Consider the following 17,639-nt stretch of genomic DNA (forward strand, 5'->3'; position numbering starts at 1 on the left):
TAACAAATGTTTCAGATGAAATTTAATACCATAGTGATTTGATACCCATCAGTCCTTTAAAAATGTATGAACACGCTCCTCTCTAACAGTTGTAAATTTCGTATCACTCCTTTATCATCTTGAATTTGTATTTCCATTCTATTTTCTCCATAAAATTTTATAGTAGTATAATATATTTTGATTTTGGAAAGTCATTTATCACACTATCATATTCTTTTCTATAAAAATATGACCTAGGCCGGGCGCGGTGGCTCATGCCTGTAATCCCAGCACTGTGGGAGGCCGAGGCAAGCAGATCACGAGGTCAGGAGATCAAGACCATCCTGGCTAAGAGTGAAACCCTGTCTCTACTAAAAATACAAAAAATTAGCTGGGCGTAGTGGCGGGCGCCTGTACGTTTTAATGGATAATTATTAAACAGAAAAGTGAAATATTTTTTGGAAAAACATTTCTTGGTGAGATGCTTCTGTGGTTGGATATTACTTATTACTGAAATGAGGCAGTATTCATCATCAAAGCCTTTGTTTTTTTATTTGTTTGTTTTGTTTTGTTTTTGAGATGGAGTCTCGCTGTGTGGCCCAGGCTGGAGTGCAGTGGCACGATCTTGGCTCACTGCAAGCTCCACCTTCTGGGTTCACACCATTCTCCTGCCTCAGTCTCCCGAGTAGCTGGGACTACAGGCGCCCGCCACCACGCCCAGCTAATTTTTTGTATTTTTAGTAGAAACAGGGTTTCACCGTGTTAGCCAGGATGGTCTCGATCTCCTGACCTCGTAATCCTCCCACCTTGGCCTCCCAAAGTGCTGGGATTACAGATGAGAGCCACCGCACCCGGCCAAGCCTTTGTTTTTATAGATGTAAGTGCTGAGGAACTTTGTTCATCTATATAAATAGATGGAAATAGAAAGAGTTTTATTATAGTCATATCATTGAATTCTTTCTACTTCGTCTAGTTTATATGTCGAAAAATCTCCAAGGGATTTATCAACCAAAATAATTCCTAATAATCAGCTACCGTTCAGTTTTGTTCCCCTTCAGTTTTATTGACAGTAGAGAACTGGAATCTATTTGATTTGCAAAAGAGTTACTCAGTTAGAGGAGTCCCTCATTTTTACAGTTACTGGGAAGTACATCGAAAAAGGTTTACCAACTGTAACACATGACTTTTAATTATATCTACTACTCTTTATATTTGGTGGCACCTAGCTTAACCTGATACCCTTGGGAGCTTTGGGAGAATAAATCTAGGCTTCATCTTAGAACACCTTCCCTGACTGCTGGCCCACTGCAGTCTGCATGCCCCTCTGTCGCTGCAGAGATCTTCACTGTATCGTGATTTATTCCAAGTCTTCACGTTTATATATCTCTGCCATTCACAGTGCCAGACCCATAGAAAGAACTCAAATATATGTTGAATGGAGCAACCCCCACCTGCTCTTTTCCTCTGAACTAATGTTTTCAGCTTCTCTTTTGTTTTAAATATATTTTCCTCAGAATGCTACAGGTTCTTCATATGACTTTGTTGGCAAAGCCAGGCATCATAGTCAATCCAGTCAGTCAAATCAGTCTTACTTTCTTTTTAATTAGATATTTATTTTTATTTTTGCCTGTCACACCTGTTTCTTATAATCAGTCTTACCTTCTGTCAGAAAAAGTCTGATTTTATTTTTCCAATTCACATAACATGTTAATGTGCATGCCCGTGGCTGCCTTTGTGCTTCTGATCATAAATGGCCAGACAGGTGCAAGGGAGTGCATGCCTGGCCAGCAGTCTGCGGTCTGCTGCACCTTCCCACCCTGCCCTGTGCCCTCCTGCTCTGCTGCCCTCGCTGCTCCCCGAGCTTTGCTTGGGAGTCTAACGCCTCAAGAGGCAGGTCCTATTGGAAACCGTCCTCCCTATGATATCTGTAAACTCAGAGCCAGATGTCTTTCCAGTACCCCTCCAGGGAAAATCATAGGACAAAGAAGCCTCCAGGTTGTGCCACAGGAGGCTGGCAGGAGAGGAAAGACACATGAACCTGGTTTGAAGGTGGTTACCACAACCCCAGTGGCTGCTTGTCTTTTCGTCTGGCGCCCCTGGAGGTTTTCATACCAGGTCAGTGCAGGTCCCAGCTCAGGTGTGCCTGCCTTTCTTTGTGAAGCTGTGAGGGAGGAATGTGGTTCCTGCATCACACCTCAGCCCTTTTAAAGGTCTCTTTGAATACTTGGTTTGGGGACCTTTGCTCTAGTCTAGCCCTAAGTTACTTGTGACAGACCATTTCAATAAATGAATTGCAAAAACTACTACCTCACCTGTCTTTCCCTCTAGTTTGGGGTGTGTGGAGGAGGGTGGGTACTCAAAAGCCATGAGTAATTGAGTGTGCAGACAGGTTCATTTGTGCATGCTGGGCTGCCCATGCCCTCGCCAGCCTGTGGCCACCCCGGCGGCAGGGAACTAGCCTCTGGCTTCCAGTTAGGCAAGGCTCTAGGACCCAGCTCTGTCTTAGGCCCTTGCCTGCCATTAGTTGGATTTACAGTCACATAATCTCTTGGGTCATAACTTCCTATATATTGACAGTGGGCACACCTGTCTCCTCAGACGATTGCTCTCCTGAAGCAGTAGGGTGAGTCCCAGGCACGCAATGAGCCCTCAGCAATGTCTGCTCATTACCTGTGATGTAACAGGTACTTTGGGATCCTCACTGGGGATCCCTTGAGCCAGCCTCTCCCAGGACCCCTGGCAAGGAGGAGCTACCCCGTCCTGGCACTGTAAGCATGCATTCCAGAGGTGTTTCCTACCGCCTGGTAGGCAGCCAGTCTGGAAATCATACTTGCTCCTTGGGGTTGGCATGTCCACATTAGAAGTCAGCATCTTTCCTCTTCTGCCAGCTTTCTCTCCCTCATCATCTAATTTTTTTTTTTTTTTTTTTTTTGAGACGCTCTGTCACCCAGGCTGGAGTGCAGTGGCACGATCCTGGCTCACTGCAAGCTCCTCCTGCTGGGTTCACGCCATTCTCCTGCCTCAGCCTCCCGAGTAGCTCAGACTACAGGCGCCTGCCACCACTCCTGACTATTTTTTGGTATTTTTAGTAGAGATAGGGTTTCACCGTGTTAGTCAGGATGGTCTCGATCTCCTGAACTCCTCTCCTCCTTCCTCACCTGGTCTGTGGCAAGGCCTTTTCCCAGCCTCCTGCCTCCATCATGTCCTGTCTCACCTTTCTTCCACATGCCTGCAAGTGGAGCTTCTCTTAGGCTCCTCCCTGCCTGACCGTCTGTTTCCTCACCACTGGAACAGTGAGACGCCAGCACACACACAGAGCCCTTTTCACCTTCTTGTGGGTCCCCTCCCCTGCAGGCCTGCAAGACCATCACCTGTGGGATGCTCTGCCCACAACACCTGCCCTCTGTCCCTGCTGACCCAGTGGCTGCCTCATAGGTGATGCTCCCCTGTTTCCCTTCATTCCATTGATTCTGATAGACACCTTTACTTGGCTGGAACACCTCTGAAATCAGCACAGTCAGTTACTTGCCAAAATTTAATTGGCGTTTTTTTTTTTTTCTTTCGTAGTGACACATAGAGTAATGGTTTACCAGAAAATCAGTGGCATTACGTTCAATGCAGTTTGCATATCCCTTTGTGTGGTGGTGATTATTTTTATGGTATAGAAATAAATAGCCTGTTTATCTGCTGGATTGCATCTTGCTCATGGGTAGAAACTGTGCCTTTCACATTCCACAGTCTCTGCAGTGGCTAGCACATAGAAGAAACTTTCAGGGACAGGGGAATGAAAGAATGAAGGCAGGGCATCATGACCCACCCTGAGCAGACCTGCTGTGGCACAGTGGCAGTCTTCCTGAGTAGTGGCTTTCTGTTTTGTGTTGCAGCTTTACCTTCTCCTACCTTCCCTAGCTTTGTTAGAAAACAACACATCCATTATTTAGGGACAGGAGGATGTAGATTTTTTTTAGGCTTAGGTGGTGTGTTTGGGCTTTCCTATTCTGGGTCAGAACTCATCATACCGTGCCACCCTCAGGCCAGCCCTCCCCTCTCCCCTCTGCAGTCTTCTTTTGAGGTGCATGGGGGAGGGGAGGGCAGGTGTCAGATCTCTTGGCCAGGTCTTACCCTGTAAGTCAGATGCACAGGAGAGGCGCTGTTTGGGTGCCGTGGCTCACTTTTCTTGGGAGCATCATCCAACTCCAGTATTTCGTCTCTTGGGCTTTCCAGTGTGGAGAAAGCTGCTGACATAGTACAAACTCAGATGAATCATTTAGACCCAGAATGTCAGTTTTCTCAGTATGCCTTTTATCATATCCTCTCTCCTGACCTGCCCTGTTCCCAGTCAGAACATTGCTCAGTGAGCACAGATCCAGAATAGAGGTTAGCAGGGATAATTCCCCCAGGCTGGGGGAGTTTGATGCCCTGTCTACCATAGCCTTGTCTTACTGTTAAACAGCACTTGTGGCCTGCTGGTAGCCATAAACTCTTACTTTTCAGTTCTCTTTTTAAAAACTCTGAGCACCTGCATTTCCCCTTCAGTTGGCACAGACTGACAACCTTGTAAATACTTTTCATAGCTTACCATGTTTATAGCTTACCTTACGTGGCTGATGTTTTCAGCTGGCTGCCCTATGACATCTAGGGAGGCAGCTGAATTTCAGGATAATCTGATGCGGTCACCATATAAGAATAGTTAATGCCTTGGAATGATTGCCTGAAGATAGCGATCCTCTGGAATCAGACTGCCTGAACTGGAGGCTTAGATCCAACACTCTCCACATAATCTTGGTGCATATGATCCGTCCACATGATTTCCCTGAACCTCAATTTTATCACTGTAAAATGGAGTTAGTACCTCTTTGTGAGATTGTCAGGAGGACTAAATGCATAATCCATCAAAGCACCGAGTCCTGTACGTAAGACAGCATAAGTTCTCAGTAAATATAATCCTTACTCTGGAGTGTAGGTTCTCATTTGCTCAGTTGGATTGAGTTTCTACCCTGACTTGTGTCTGTGCCATCTTCTAGCTTGTCTGTGCTGACAGCTCCTCTGTGCTGACTGTGACACCTTGCACCAGAACACTGGGCCTGACCAGGAGGAGAAGGGATGGATGCCAGGACAAGAGTAGAGGGTGGCTTCTGTGCACTGCTGTGCCCAGTCCCATCTTTTTCTGTGTTTCTTTGATAAAGATAGATCACGGACCCCCGCATCTTAGAGTTGCTTCCAAGCTAGGCACAATAGCTCACTCCTGTAATCCCAGCACTTTGGGAGGCTGAGCGGAGAGGATTGCTTGAGCCCAGGAGTTCAAGACCAGCCTGGACAGCATAGTGAGACACCCCCCCCCGCCCCCGCCATGATTTCTACAAAAAAAAAATAAAGATTAAAAAAAAAAAAAAAAGTTGCTTCAACACACCTTGGAAGCAAACCAGAAAGAGGCCAGGTCTGAAATTATGTCAGCCAGCATTTGATAGCAGCTCATTATAATAGAATACACAGCTCTTTAAGTCTCACTTAAAAAAATAAAATGATAACCTCACCTCCACCCTGTGTCGGGATAGATTTCTGATGGATTGACTAGTGGTAGAGTAAATGTAACAAATACAATCATAATCATCTAGAAATAGTATACATGAATATTTAGTGTCAGAATGGGGAAGGAGCATGTAAGTTTGTAGAAGCAATGGAGGAAATTGCCTAAAATTGAAAACTCATGTCAAAATGCATCCTAACAATGAAATCATCAGTGATGGAAATATCACAATATATAGGAAAAAGGATTAATGCCTTTATGTATTAAAGAATTATTATACAATCAGTGAAAATGCTAACACACCAATAGAAAAATGGGCATATTTCTTTTGGCATGTTCATATATGAGCACATGTATACTTGCACGTATTTATATACAAATACATTCATATGCAAAAGTATCCATCATGCTTGCTTTGTGTGCATGCACACAAAAGAGGCTCAAAGGATACACGTTAAAATATTAATAGTGATTGTCTCTGGATTATTGAATTAAACAGGTTGGGCCTCTCAAATTTGAAAATTTGAAATCTGAAATGCTCCAAGGTGGATCTGTAACTTACTGAGCACCACCCTGATGTTCAAAGGAAGTATTCGTTGGAGCATTTTGGATTTCAGATTTTTGGATTTGGGATGCTCAAATAATGCAAAATTTCAAAATCTGATAAAAAAATTTCTAAACCCACGCATTTCAGATAAGGGGTGGTAAGGATACTCAGTCTGTGTGTGTGTATGTTTTATGTATCTCTATGTTTTCCAAGCAAGCTTTTAATTTTTATTTGCAGTCACATTTTCTTGTTTATACAGCTCTGTATTTTCCAAATTTTCTGCAATAAGCATGCATTTCTTTTCAAATTAGCAGAAAGTTTTAAATGGATGCCACTTAGTTGAAGTTTCCATGCTTCTGAAGAAATCCTTTGGCCTTAGATATTCTCTATGGGAAACAGAAAACCTCTCGAGTGAGTTGGCAGCTTAGATGGATATTTGTTCTTTGAATGGTTTTCTTCTTATGTTCTTCCTTTGTCTGCTTCCTATTCTCTTCCCTGGAATTTTCTCCTCTCCATGACTGGCTGTGCCCTCAACATCTTAGAAGTGTTTCTGTGTCTTTTCATTTTTGTTCATTGGCTTTGCTTATTTAGATTTCACTTGGAATGCACAGAATGTCATGTTCCTCTGTGCCCAGATTTAGAAATAAGTGCAGGTCCGGGACAGTTCAGAGCAGGCCAGAGGTCTAATTGGAAGCTTCTTTCCTGCAGCACAGGAGGTGTGCCTCTGGGGGAAATGGCCACACCAGGATGCTTTGTTCTGAGCTCCAAAGTGTGGGTGATGTTCCTGCTACAGTGCACTTTGTGTCCTGGCCGTTTGTGTTCATGATGACCTCCCTGTCAGGACAGGAGCTCAGCAGGGCAGGAGCCTCCATGTGCACTCTGAACAGGTGCTCAACAGTTCTTTTGAATTGAGTGTGAATTCACTGAATTATTGAAAACTGTAGGAACTGTGTGGTAATCTCAAATTTACTATAAGAAAAGTTAATAGTGAACTTTTAATTTTATTCTTCAAGGCCTGCTGTATGCTACCCACAGGAAAAAGGAAAGAGAAATGAAACCTTTTCTTTTCAACCAGATCTTCGTGATCTGCATTGGAGCTACCTCAGCAATTAGCTTCGTATATCCAAACAAAATTCTATCATTCTTTAGTTGAATCCTGCCTCTTGTGTGGCCTGCCAGTCCTTCACATCCAGAGTAATCAGTTAAGTAGATTTTCTTTGTAGAATAGCACAGCTCTGTTCATACCTGGTTCTAATTGTCATTCTGTTTTTAAATGGGACTCGTTTTATGCAGATGCCAGAGGTGTCTGTTCGCACCAGTGATGCTCCTGTTGGAGGGCGGGTGTATAGAGGAAGGGGTCCTGCACGCGATCTCCTCTCTTCTTCCGGGCCCTCCCTTTCTTGGCCTGCTTGGGCTCTTCCCTTATTTGCCAAAGAAAGGATATCTTAGGTATCTTAGGACCTTTTTAGCACCAGCATCCTGTGGCTTGGTGGTGGCTAACACTTGCCATTGGAAGGTCGGTCTATTTTAGAAATGGAAGAGGAGAGTCAGGTGTGGTGGCTCATACCTGTAATCCCAAAACTTTGAGGGGTGACGAGACAGGAGGATTGCTTGAGCCCAGTAGTTCAATACCAGCCTGGGCAACATAGTGAGATCTCATCTCTTAAAAAAAAAAAAAAAAAAAAAAAAAAAAATTGGAAATGGAAGAGGAGAAACCAAGGTAGTCTTTTAAATGCTGACCTATGACAGGAATCAGCTGAAATTGTGTTTAGATTGTTAATAAATCCTCATTAATAATCAGGCACTAGGTTGAAAGTTGTATTTTAAAGAGTCACTTGTGTGACATTGTGGCAAGAGAGTATCCCATAGCAACAAGTGTAATTTTGTTTGTCCCTCAGATTGCAAGCACTGCCTTTGACTCTCTTAACTCCCCATTTTATCAGGAGAAGACTTTTAATGCCAACTGTATTGTTTTTGCTGATTTTAGATGGCTTATTTTTAAAGCCACTGGTACATTTTCTGTTTACGTCGTTATGGACTGTCACTGTAGCCAATTAAAAATCCTCTTAACTATCATAGATTGTGTCAAAGGAGGTTGCTATTATTCCTCTCCCAGGAAAGAAAAAATTTATGATCCATATCAATTTATTGCCTGTTTTCCCTAAAGAAGCAAAACATGATTATTAGTTAATTCAGTTAGACATTAACTCAGAAAACTCCAGAGATTTTGATTGATATATTATAGTGACCAAAAATACTGAAGTTTTAAAGATGACTGAAACCAGCTATTAGGAATGAGTTGGCATATTGCTTATACCATTACATAAAATAGCTAAAGCATTTTTAATTTCAGAGCTGGACCCACATCAGCCTCAGTGGTTTCAAATTTATTTTAAAGCCAGATTTAGATTTGGGCAATTCTGTCAGTCGTTTCAGGTGTTATGCCACTGTAGAATATTCTGCTTATCACTGGGTGTGGTGGTTCATGCCTGTAATCCCAGCGCTTTGGGAGGCCGAGGCAGGCAGATCACTTGAGGTGAGGAGTTCGAGACCAGCCTGGCTGACATGGCAAAACCCTGTCTCTACTAAAAAATACAAAAAATTAGCTGGGTGTGGTGGTGCACCCCTGTACTCCCAGCTACTTAGGAGGCTGAGGCAGGAGAATCGCTTGAACCTGGGAGGCGGAGTGAGTCAGCTTACTACCCTCCAGCCTGGACAGCAGAGCGAGACTCCATCTCAAAAAAAAAAAAAAAAAAAGATTCTACTTATCTTATTCCCCCATAGTAATGTCTTGGTTGTGCTCCAGCTAGCTTAGGGGAAAAGGAGTAATTAATTTTAAGGGCACTGAGGGTATCTCAGACAGCTCACACATTGGTGGAACTGGGTACTAAAAGCCGTTAGGACTAAGGCAGCACCTGCCTTCTGCCCATCTCCCTCCGCCATGCTTCTCTGCATGGCAGCTGTGTGGGGGGTCCAGGAATCATAAGACATAAAATACAGTCACACTCATGACTGTAACTTACTACAATGCAAGCACATGAGGGAAACTCAGTACAGGGAAGAGGTGCATGGGGCGAGTCCTCGCCCATGGAGCTGCACAGGTTGCACTTCATCCCCCCATTCACAAATGAGTTGTGAAAACAACTGTGGAATGTTGTCAGCCAGGGAAACTCCTGGGTGGAAACCCAGCACCCAGGATTTTTATGGAGGACCGCTTATGTAAGAAGGCTTTGCCTGTTAAGTACCAAAGTTCCAGACTCCCAGAAGGAAATAAACCATACTGTATGCGGCATAGAGCATATTGTTTGTGCGGACAGCTTAGGCACAATGAGCCACTTTTACCAGTTAGGGAATAATGGAAGGGAACCCTTCTAAATCCAAGTTCCCAGATACCAGCCAAGGGCCAGCCTCGCAACAGGTGCTTTAGGGATGGCAGTCAGATCTGCTGCTTCACTCTTTTCTGCACAGCAGGAGATGAGCCCCACCCCAGTCTGAAGTTTACACATCATACCCTCAGTTAAGGTTGAGCAGAGCCCTTCGAGTATGTCCCAACTCCAGATTCCCAGGAGAAGGAGTTAGCCCAGAGAGGGTAGAGTGTCCCCCCAGTCCAGGCAGGATGGTCAAAGTAATGGGCCACTTGGTCCAACATGGATATCAGGAATTCTCCCCATTTATATAGGGATAGGTTGTTGGTTTGGGGGCGCAGAAGACACTCCAAAAGCCAGTCGGCCATAGGGATTCATGTATGGAAAATCTTCTCAGAAACTGTGCAGACTTCATCTGCCGAAGGCCCTCTTAGCAGGGACATTACAAAACCACACAGGAAAGTGGCACCTGACTCAGGCCCCAGGAGCCCCAGGTTGCTCTGAGGAAATAGGGTAGTGTGTAGGTGTTCATTTGCATAGAAGCAGTGAATGCCTGAGAGATTCTGTAATAGATGCAGATAGCTTATCCTCAGGTGTTTTGTAATAGTCTTCGTGAACTTTCGTTTTTCTTCACCATTCTCATTGCAGCCAGCTGGAGTTCATGAAAATGACCTGATTCCTCCCTGAGATTGATCCTTGTAGGTGGCAGACAAGAATGGCATGTGTGTTTATAATAGTCTTCTGTGTCTGGTGTAGTTTTTTTTTTGTTTATTTGTTTGTTTGAAAGCTTTTGTATTAGTCCGTTTTCACACTGCTGATAAAGACATACCCCCAGACTGGGCAGTTTACAAAAGAAAGAGGTTTAATGGACTTACGGTTCCATGTAGCTGGGGAGGCCTCACAGTCATGGTGGAAGGTATCTCAGGCACGTCTCACATCGCAGCAGACAAGGCGAAGAGGGCTTGTGCCGAGAAACTCGCCTTTTTACAATCATCAGATCTGATGAGACTTATTCACTATCATGAGAAAAGCATGGGAAAAGCAAGAGAAAGCATGGGAAAGACCTGCCCCTATGATTCAGTTACCTTCCATTGGGTGCCTCCCACAACATGTGGGAATTCAAGATGAGATTTGGGTGGGGACACAGCCAAACCATGTCAGCTTTCTTGGTCAGACTTATTGAAGGTTATGCATCTCAGCCATTACTTCTATGTGTGAATATTTCCTAATCTCAATAGTACACATATAGGAAGCGCTGGTATTTTTTGAGGCATGGATATCTTTCATTTGCTGAAGGCAGGGGCTGATGTAGGGTGTTGAGGTGACCTTAGTATATGCAGTGGTCCCCACAATTGGGAGACACAAGTCTCTTTTGCACAAACCTATCACTGGGATGCTCTGAGAAGGACTGTCATGTCAGAGTATTGTGGGTACCCTGTGAGTTCTGTGGCCCATGTAGAAAGGGTTTCCAGATCCCTTCGGTCAGTGGGAAATCACCATAGAATTATCATCATATCTCCATCCTTGGCTGCATGCATAATAGTTTAGTATAAATTGATTTAAAGAAAACACACACATGTGCATGCACACACTGTATGTATGTATGTATGTATGTATGTATGTATGTATGTATGTATGCCAGGAAGTTAAAACCCAGAGCTTCCAGCCAGACCATCCTGTTTGTTTTGCTATGGTTTACATGTGGATGCTTCCTTGGAGTCAGGTAAAATGTAATCCCTCTGCCTCCATGCTGTGCATAGCAGACCAGTTTGTCGCCGCTTTCTGTGCACTCATGTTCTTTGTGTGGTAATCTGGCCTCAGGCATGGCCAGGGTGCCCTGTCCTGTGACAGCAGGGGGCTGATCTTCTGCACATGGGTCTATCGAGCTACCTTCTATGTGTCAGTCTCTTTTTAAAGTGCCCAACAGTATCCTCAGACAGATTTTTGCTTTTGCATTTTTGCTTTTGTTATCTTTGAGATATCAAGGATGGAAGGCAGCATTCATTTCAGAGAGGACAAGACTTCTATGGAAAAGAGAAGTGTTTTTTTGTGAGCCTAAGAACAGCGTATGAGTGTTAGAAACACAGTTCCATCATCCCTCCAACAGATCAGTAGGAAGGCTTTTGAAAACAGTAGTGAATCTGCTTTGTGGGGGCATGGACTGTAAGGAGAAAACCTTCCTCTATCTTTTGTACACTGTTGTTTTAGGGTACCCCAAGATAACATTGTTGATTCTTGGGGACCTAGGATGTTATCTCCTTGAAGGAAACCTATTTTTCATATCTTTTACAGCAACGATTAAATGTGTTGATGGATTAATCTGTTCCCACAAAATGAGCCTTCAGAAAAGAAAATGCAAAGTTCAGTGATACTAGGTTATTACAAGCTCTTCGTGTTCCCTGTGACTGACCCTTCTACCTCTCTGGGGCTGCAGGCTCCCATTCTGAGAAACACTGGTGTCTGGGGACACTGGAGGCTGAGCTGCTCAACACAGGCCATGTGTACAGACAGCAGTGTGAGAAGCCACCTTGTTAGAGCAGGATCAATTATGGTGACCTCTGTCAGCCTTGTGGGGTTGGGGGTGGGTGCCACAAGGAGCTCCAGGGGCCTCCCAGACAGAAGCTCAGCTGTATTCACCAGCACCCAGCATGGAGAATAATGGGTTTCCATGATAAGTAACGCCACTGATGTACGTCGTCTTCCTGGGTCTCAGTGCTTTCTAGATATTGTTGTTATTTATATTTCCCTTATATGCTGTGGAGCTTTATGGGTCTGGTAGGGTTGGGAATAAATAGTCCTATTATTTGTTAATTATGTTAAACTAATAGATGCATATGAGTTTCATGACGGTTACTAATTACTTTTTTATTCAGTTAATGGAAATCTGTTACCCCTTAATTGATTTCAGCTGCAGTTATATTGTTATGGTGCCGTTGTTTAAATGGATGTATATTTCCCTTTGTGAGCCAAGTTCATTCAGATCTGCATTTGTGCAGGTCCCATATTCTTATGTTTGATAAATGAGCAAGTGGGTATGTTGGTTGGTGGAAGGATGGGACCACGGCACAGGGGCCCAGTCCTCAGCCACCTGCCAGGGGTTGGCATGCAGGCATGTAACATTTCTGTTGCATCTTTTGTTTTCACAGTGAGAGAAAAACGCAAGAGTCTCTTCATTAACCATGTAAGTGAAGCTGTCTCCCTGTGTTTTTCATAATGACTGTACAGTATAAAGAGCTGAAATAACTGTGTCTGTGATGGATGAAAATGGCTCGTGTGCTTTGTAGATACTTGGAAGAATGTTGCAGTGTACTTATGCTTAGTTTGGTTTGTAATTTGACAAGCATTACTCGGTATCTGTCCACTGTCCCAAATATTTTTCCAGAAGCCCTAGACCACTATTGTTCATGAGATGATGTGTGTGAACAATAACATATCAAACATCACCCAGCAAGTCCAAGCGAAAGGCACTTCTTTTTAATTTTGAATCATTTCCTTTCTCTACCCTCACCCCCAAATTACTCTTTCTCTCTCGTAGCTCAGTTTCATTTGAATAAACACATAATTGTTTTCCATGAGGCTCTCTGTCTCCACACTTGACTCTTCCCATTTGTTATTTGTGGGTCCAGTAGAGTCTGCATGTTCTTCTGATGCTCGAAGAAAGAGGATAAACTTGATAACACTAAATTAAAAAAAGATGTTCAAACATTTGGCTGTAGTCTTTTGGCCATTCTTAGCCATGTCTCCCTCCCCTGGTGGCCAGGTGCAGGTGCCCCGTTGAGATACTTTATCCCTCTTCCTTCCTTGAGCAGAGGTATAGCTGGCTGGCTCCAGCGCCTCCTCCACACCTTATGTACCAGGCAAGTCCTAGCCACCCCTTCTTCTTAGAAATATGCCCCTTTAGGAAAGAAAACTCTCCGAGAGTTATGGAATGATAAAACAGGTGTAAATTATCAAAATAAGTATGCTCTAAGTCCTCATTCTAAAAACAGAACCATACAAGGGTCTTTCTCAGGATTTTTAGACTGTCTGCATCTATGTGTTTGCAGATCTTGGAATACTTAGTCCTAAAGCTGTGTATTAAAGAGACTAAAGCCATAATATTGTATTCGCTGCCCTTTGAAAATATGGACAAAATGCAGTTGGGAAGAAATTCATAAGCTGGGCTGTTACACTTCAGGGACATGATGCTATGCCCATAGGAGATTGATGACTTCTTTGTAGTCAGTGTTAATATATATGCACCTATACAGTTTCTAGGGGTCAGAGGGCTTATAATTTTTAGCAGATTCTTAAAGCAATCTGTGACTTTTTCCCTCAGCCCCTTAAATTTCAAAACATCCGTGTAAAGCACCTTTGAAATTGCAATTTGTGTCATGAGGAAAATATGAAAATTGCTGTGCTTTTTTTTTTTTTTTTTTAAAGCAGTATATACCTGGATATAAAAATTCAAGCGATTGGAACAAATTCTCTAAATCCTTGCTTCCATTTGTTTGCCTGCTGGGTGCACTTGAATGCTTTCCTACTCATTACACTCATGAGCACGCCTGCCAAGGAGCTTGCAAGGGAAAGGGAAGAGCTGGAACTGCATCCAGGCCATCTTTCCTGTTCACTGCAGCTCCATGGAAGGTGCATTGAAGAAAGAGGATAGGAGTTTGTGCCGCTCTGTTCTCATTGCGGCTGATGATACAGAGATGTGCTCCCACAGTTCTAACCTGCATACCTCTTTTAACACCCCTGCCCTCCACCCAGGCACACACCTAACGTTGCCATTTTGTGTCCTTTACAGTCCTAGCATCTGCCACACACTTGAGTACACACCTTCTGCACCCAGCACGTGGATTAGAATGGGAGGTCATGCATTCTCATGCACGATAGCTTCTAAAACCCAGCCCAGCATTCAAACCTCTGTAAAATCACATCTGCTGACACAGAGTGAAATTGCACAGTTGTTGAGATCTGTGCAAATGCACCTATTCCTATAGAAAAGAAATCTGGGTGCTAAGTTTCTTACATAACAGATGACCCTGTAACAAGGAGCACGACCCTCCAAACTGTGAACAGACCTCACTGCTAATGAGCGCCATCAGTCCTGCCACACTGGGAAAAGCCGTGGGAGTGTACCAGTCCAACCAGCTGAAATATCATTTGAGTGAAATTACCTGCAGATTCAATTAGGCTAATAAAGCAGCTGTACTTTGCAGGTTTTGAAACTTGGGAATAGTAAGTTAGAACGGTGGAGAAAAGACGAGCAATAATAATAATCAGTACCATCTGCTGAGTGCTTTAAAGCGTGTGTGCCAGGCTCTGCTGTAATTGGTTTAATGGACTCATTTAGTTAGCACAGTGGCCGTGCTAGGTAGGTACAATTCAGTATTACTATTTTACAGATGAGGAGACCGAGGCACAAAGAAGTTAGCCAAGTAGACAGTGGAGCCTGGGTTGAGTTCCAGGTGGTCTGCTTCAGCACCCCATTTAGCTCACACCCTCTGTGTTCCTCAGATCATGACACCGGTTCCCGTGTGACAGAGGTTGTTTAGCTTGCTTATCTGAGTTAAAGATGACATTTATAATTAAATTTGTGTGGCACAGTCTCTAGGGTTCATTTCTGAATATGGATCTCAACTAAAATTTATCATTTAGTCTGTTACTGAACTCTGGAGTGACAGTTATTTTTCACCCTTATTATACCATTTCATTTTTTATTTGCCGTATTGTGAGGGAGGTTGTTTCTTTAATTTCTCTTTCAAGTTTTGAAGAACCCACTTAGTGCATGTTGCTAAAATAACCTACAAAGAGGTTACTATTTAAGAGAAATGAATACAGTTGTGTAGGTAAGCCATTTAAGACAAGGTGGGTGTTCACCTCTACTCCCAGGACCATGATAACTGCAGGGGAAATAACCTCCTCCAGGTGGAGAAAAGTAGGACTTTTCTGGTTTCTAGCAAACAACACACATGAGCAAGTGAAAAGAGTGGGCTTTGACCCAGGACATTCTCCGGGGAATGGGGCAGTAGAGAATGGAACCCCAGGCTAGAAAATGAGAAGGGCCTTTAAGTGACTCAAAACAGCCAAGAGAGACTCAGAGGATTAAGTGAAAGGAGACCACTTCTCAAGGAATTATTACAGGTTTTAAGGCTTGAAACCTGAAAACGAACCACTTTGGATGTTTGGCAGCAAGTTCAACAAGGGTGAATTATAAAGGTTAATATTCTAATCCACACGTATGTTTTAGATGTAATTAAAGTGAACAGTTATAGGAAGTTTTTGTGTGTGTGTGTTTGTTTGTTTGTTTGTTTTGAGACGGAGTCTCACTCTGTCCCCCAGGCTGGAGTGCATTGGCACAAACTTGGCTCACTACAGCCTCCCCCTTCTGGGTTCAAACTATTCACCTGCTTCAGCCTCCCAAGTAGTTGGGATTACAAGCATGCACCACCATACCCGGCTAATTTTTGTATTTTTAGTAGAGACAGGATTTCGCCATGTTGGCCAGGCTGGTCTCAAACTCCTGACCTCAGGTGTTCCACCCACCTTATTAGCTTCCCAAAGTTCTGGGATTACAAGCATGAGCCACTGCGCCCAGCTAGGAAAATTTAATACATATGAAAGGTACACGTATTTTTAAAAGGCTGTGTAAAGGGCTTTATTTAAAGTGTATACTTTGTTTAAAATTTGCTGACGTTTTGACTTTGCTTTTTTTTTTTTTTTAAAGGTTAGCTGTTTTTATAAATCTTTTAATTAAAGTGTAAAAATATTTGATTATAGATTGTGGGTGACATTGTAGGTGGTTGGAGTTAATAATCACTCAGGAAAAAAAAAAAAATCACTCCTGAAACTCAGAGAGAATGCATGCTTTTTACCTTAGCCTAACTTTTCTGTGATTATCTTCCTGCTACCTGGTGATAGCATACCAGAAATGAATGGATTATTCTAAGAAGTTAAAAAAAAAAGGTATGAAAACAGAACGAATCAGGAGTTGAATAGCCAGCTTCCTTTGTCTTGTTTGCCGTAGGTGCACTTTGAAATGAGAAAACCAGACTGGGGATTATGTGTAGTGTCATCCTCAAAAAAAAAACAAAGCATTTGTCTCAACACTGAGTCTGGTGATAGTTCAGGAAACTTTGTGAGTAAGTAAAGCAACTAGGGAGTGTTACTTATCAGCTAAGCAAGAGTCACATTATTAGCAGGACTTGGAGCCAAAAGAACTTTGTTCAAGCCCTCATTGGGCAGTCTTGGAAACATCTTGAAATGTCAGTTCTCTTATCTCCTAGGATGGCTCATAATTTCAGACCTACTTGACTCAAGGAAGGTAATGATTTGCAGCCTAATTATAACACCATATACGTATGTTGTATTATTAGTGCCCATTGGAGTTTAGGTAAATTTGATTTAATTTTCAAAGTTCAATATCAAAACTGATGAAAGTCTTGCTGGTATTTTGAGTATGGATATAGTTTTTTCATAATCATTAAGACCAAGATTTTCTGGGAGGAGTATATTCTGTTCAGCTCCCTTTGGGGACTACTGACTTGAATAGTTTGCTGCTCTTAATGTAGTTCAGTTCCAAATCAGTTTCTGCCTTTTAGTTTTGAGTGAGGTAGGAATAGGATTCCTTGTAAAATGGTGTCTATTCTGGTTATAAGCTTCATCTGTAAGTCATAAAAGTCAAGTAATACAGTGAGCTACATCTAGGAACTGAAATTTAAAACATTTTAATCTTGCTTTTGCCTCTGGAAGATTTGCTCTTAATAGAATGAGAGTTTATTGAGCAGCTGCTGTGTTAGCATCAGTGCCATATGCTTGGAGGATGTGAAAGAAGACTCAGTTTTAAAATATCAGTAAAAATTTTAAAAATCCAGTAAGATTAAAGAAATCCAGCTTTTACTTTGAAATAATTTCAAATTTATAGAAAAGTAGCAGCAATAATTGAGAGTACAGGATTTTCATGTCACTAAAGGAACCTTAGATGCCCTGGTTCTCAGACCTCCTGTTCTGCTTCACCCAGGGATGTTGAAATGGGGTAGATATTTTGTTATTTTCTCTCTTCTTTTTGTTTTTTCTTCTTCTTTTTGCGGAATGTTTAGAAATGATAATGTTACACGTGGAAATACTGGTACGTTGAGAAGCTTGTGTAGGACATCAGTTCTTTGAGTGTATTGGTTATGTCTGTGGAAGACTGTCTCTTTTCTTACCTCTTTCTGTTTCTTCTTCCCTTCCTTCATGC

General features: G+C 42.8%; 1 protein-coding gene across 5 annotated transcripts in view; it reads left to right on the top strand.

The window, feature by feature from the left end:
• Positions 1–17,639, top strand: part of CCNY (cyclin Y) — a 326,866-nt gene that overhangs the window by 245,904 nt on the left and 63,323 nt on the right. For all 5 annotated transcript variants that reach the window (XM_011995142.1, XM_011995141.1, XM_011995143.1 and 2 more), the window contains one exon: positions 12,565–12,599. In XM_011995142.1, coding sequence (XP_011850532.1) covers positions 12,565–12,599 — 35 coding nt within the window. The remainder of the gene's footprint in view (positions 1–12,564; positions 12,600–17,639) is intronic.

This window comes from Mandrillus leucophaeus, unplaced genomic scaffold (genome assembly GCF_000951045.1).
Source record: "Mandrillus leucophaeus isolate KB7577 unplaced genomic scaffold, Mleu.le_1.0 Scaffold474, whole genome shotgun sequence".
NCBI lineage: Eukaryota > Metazoa > Chordata > Mammalia > Primates > Cercopithecidae > Mandrillus > Mandrillus leucophaeus.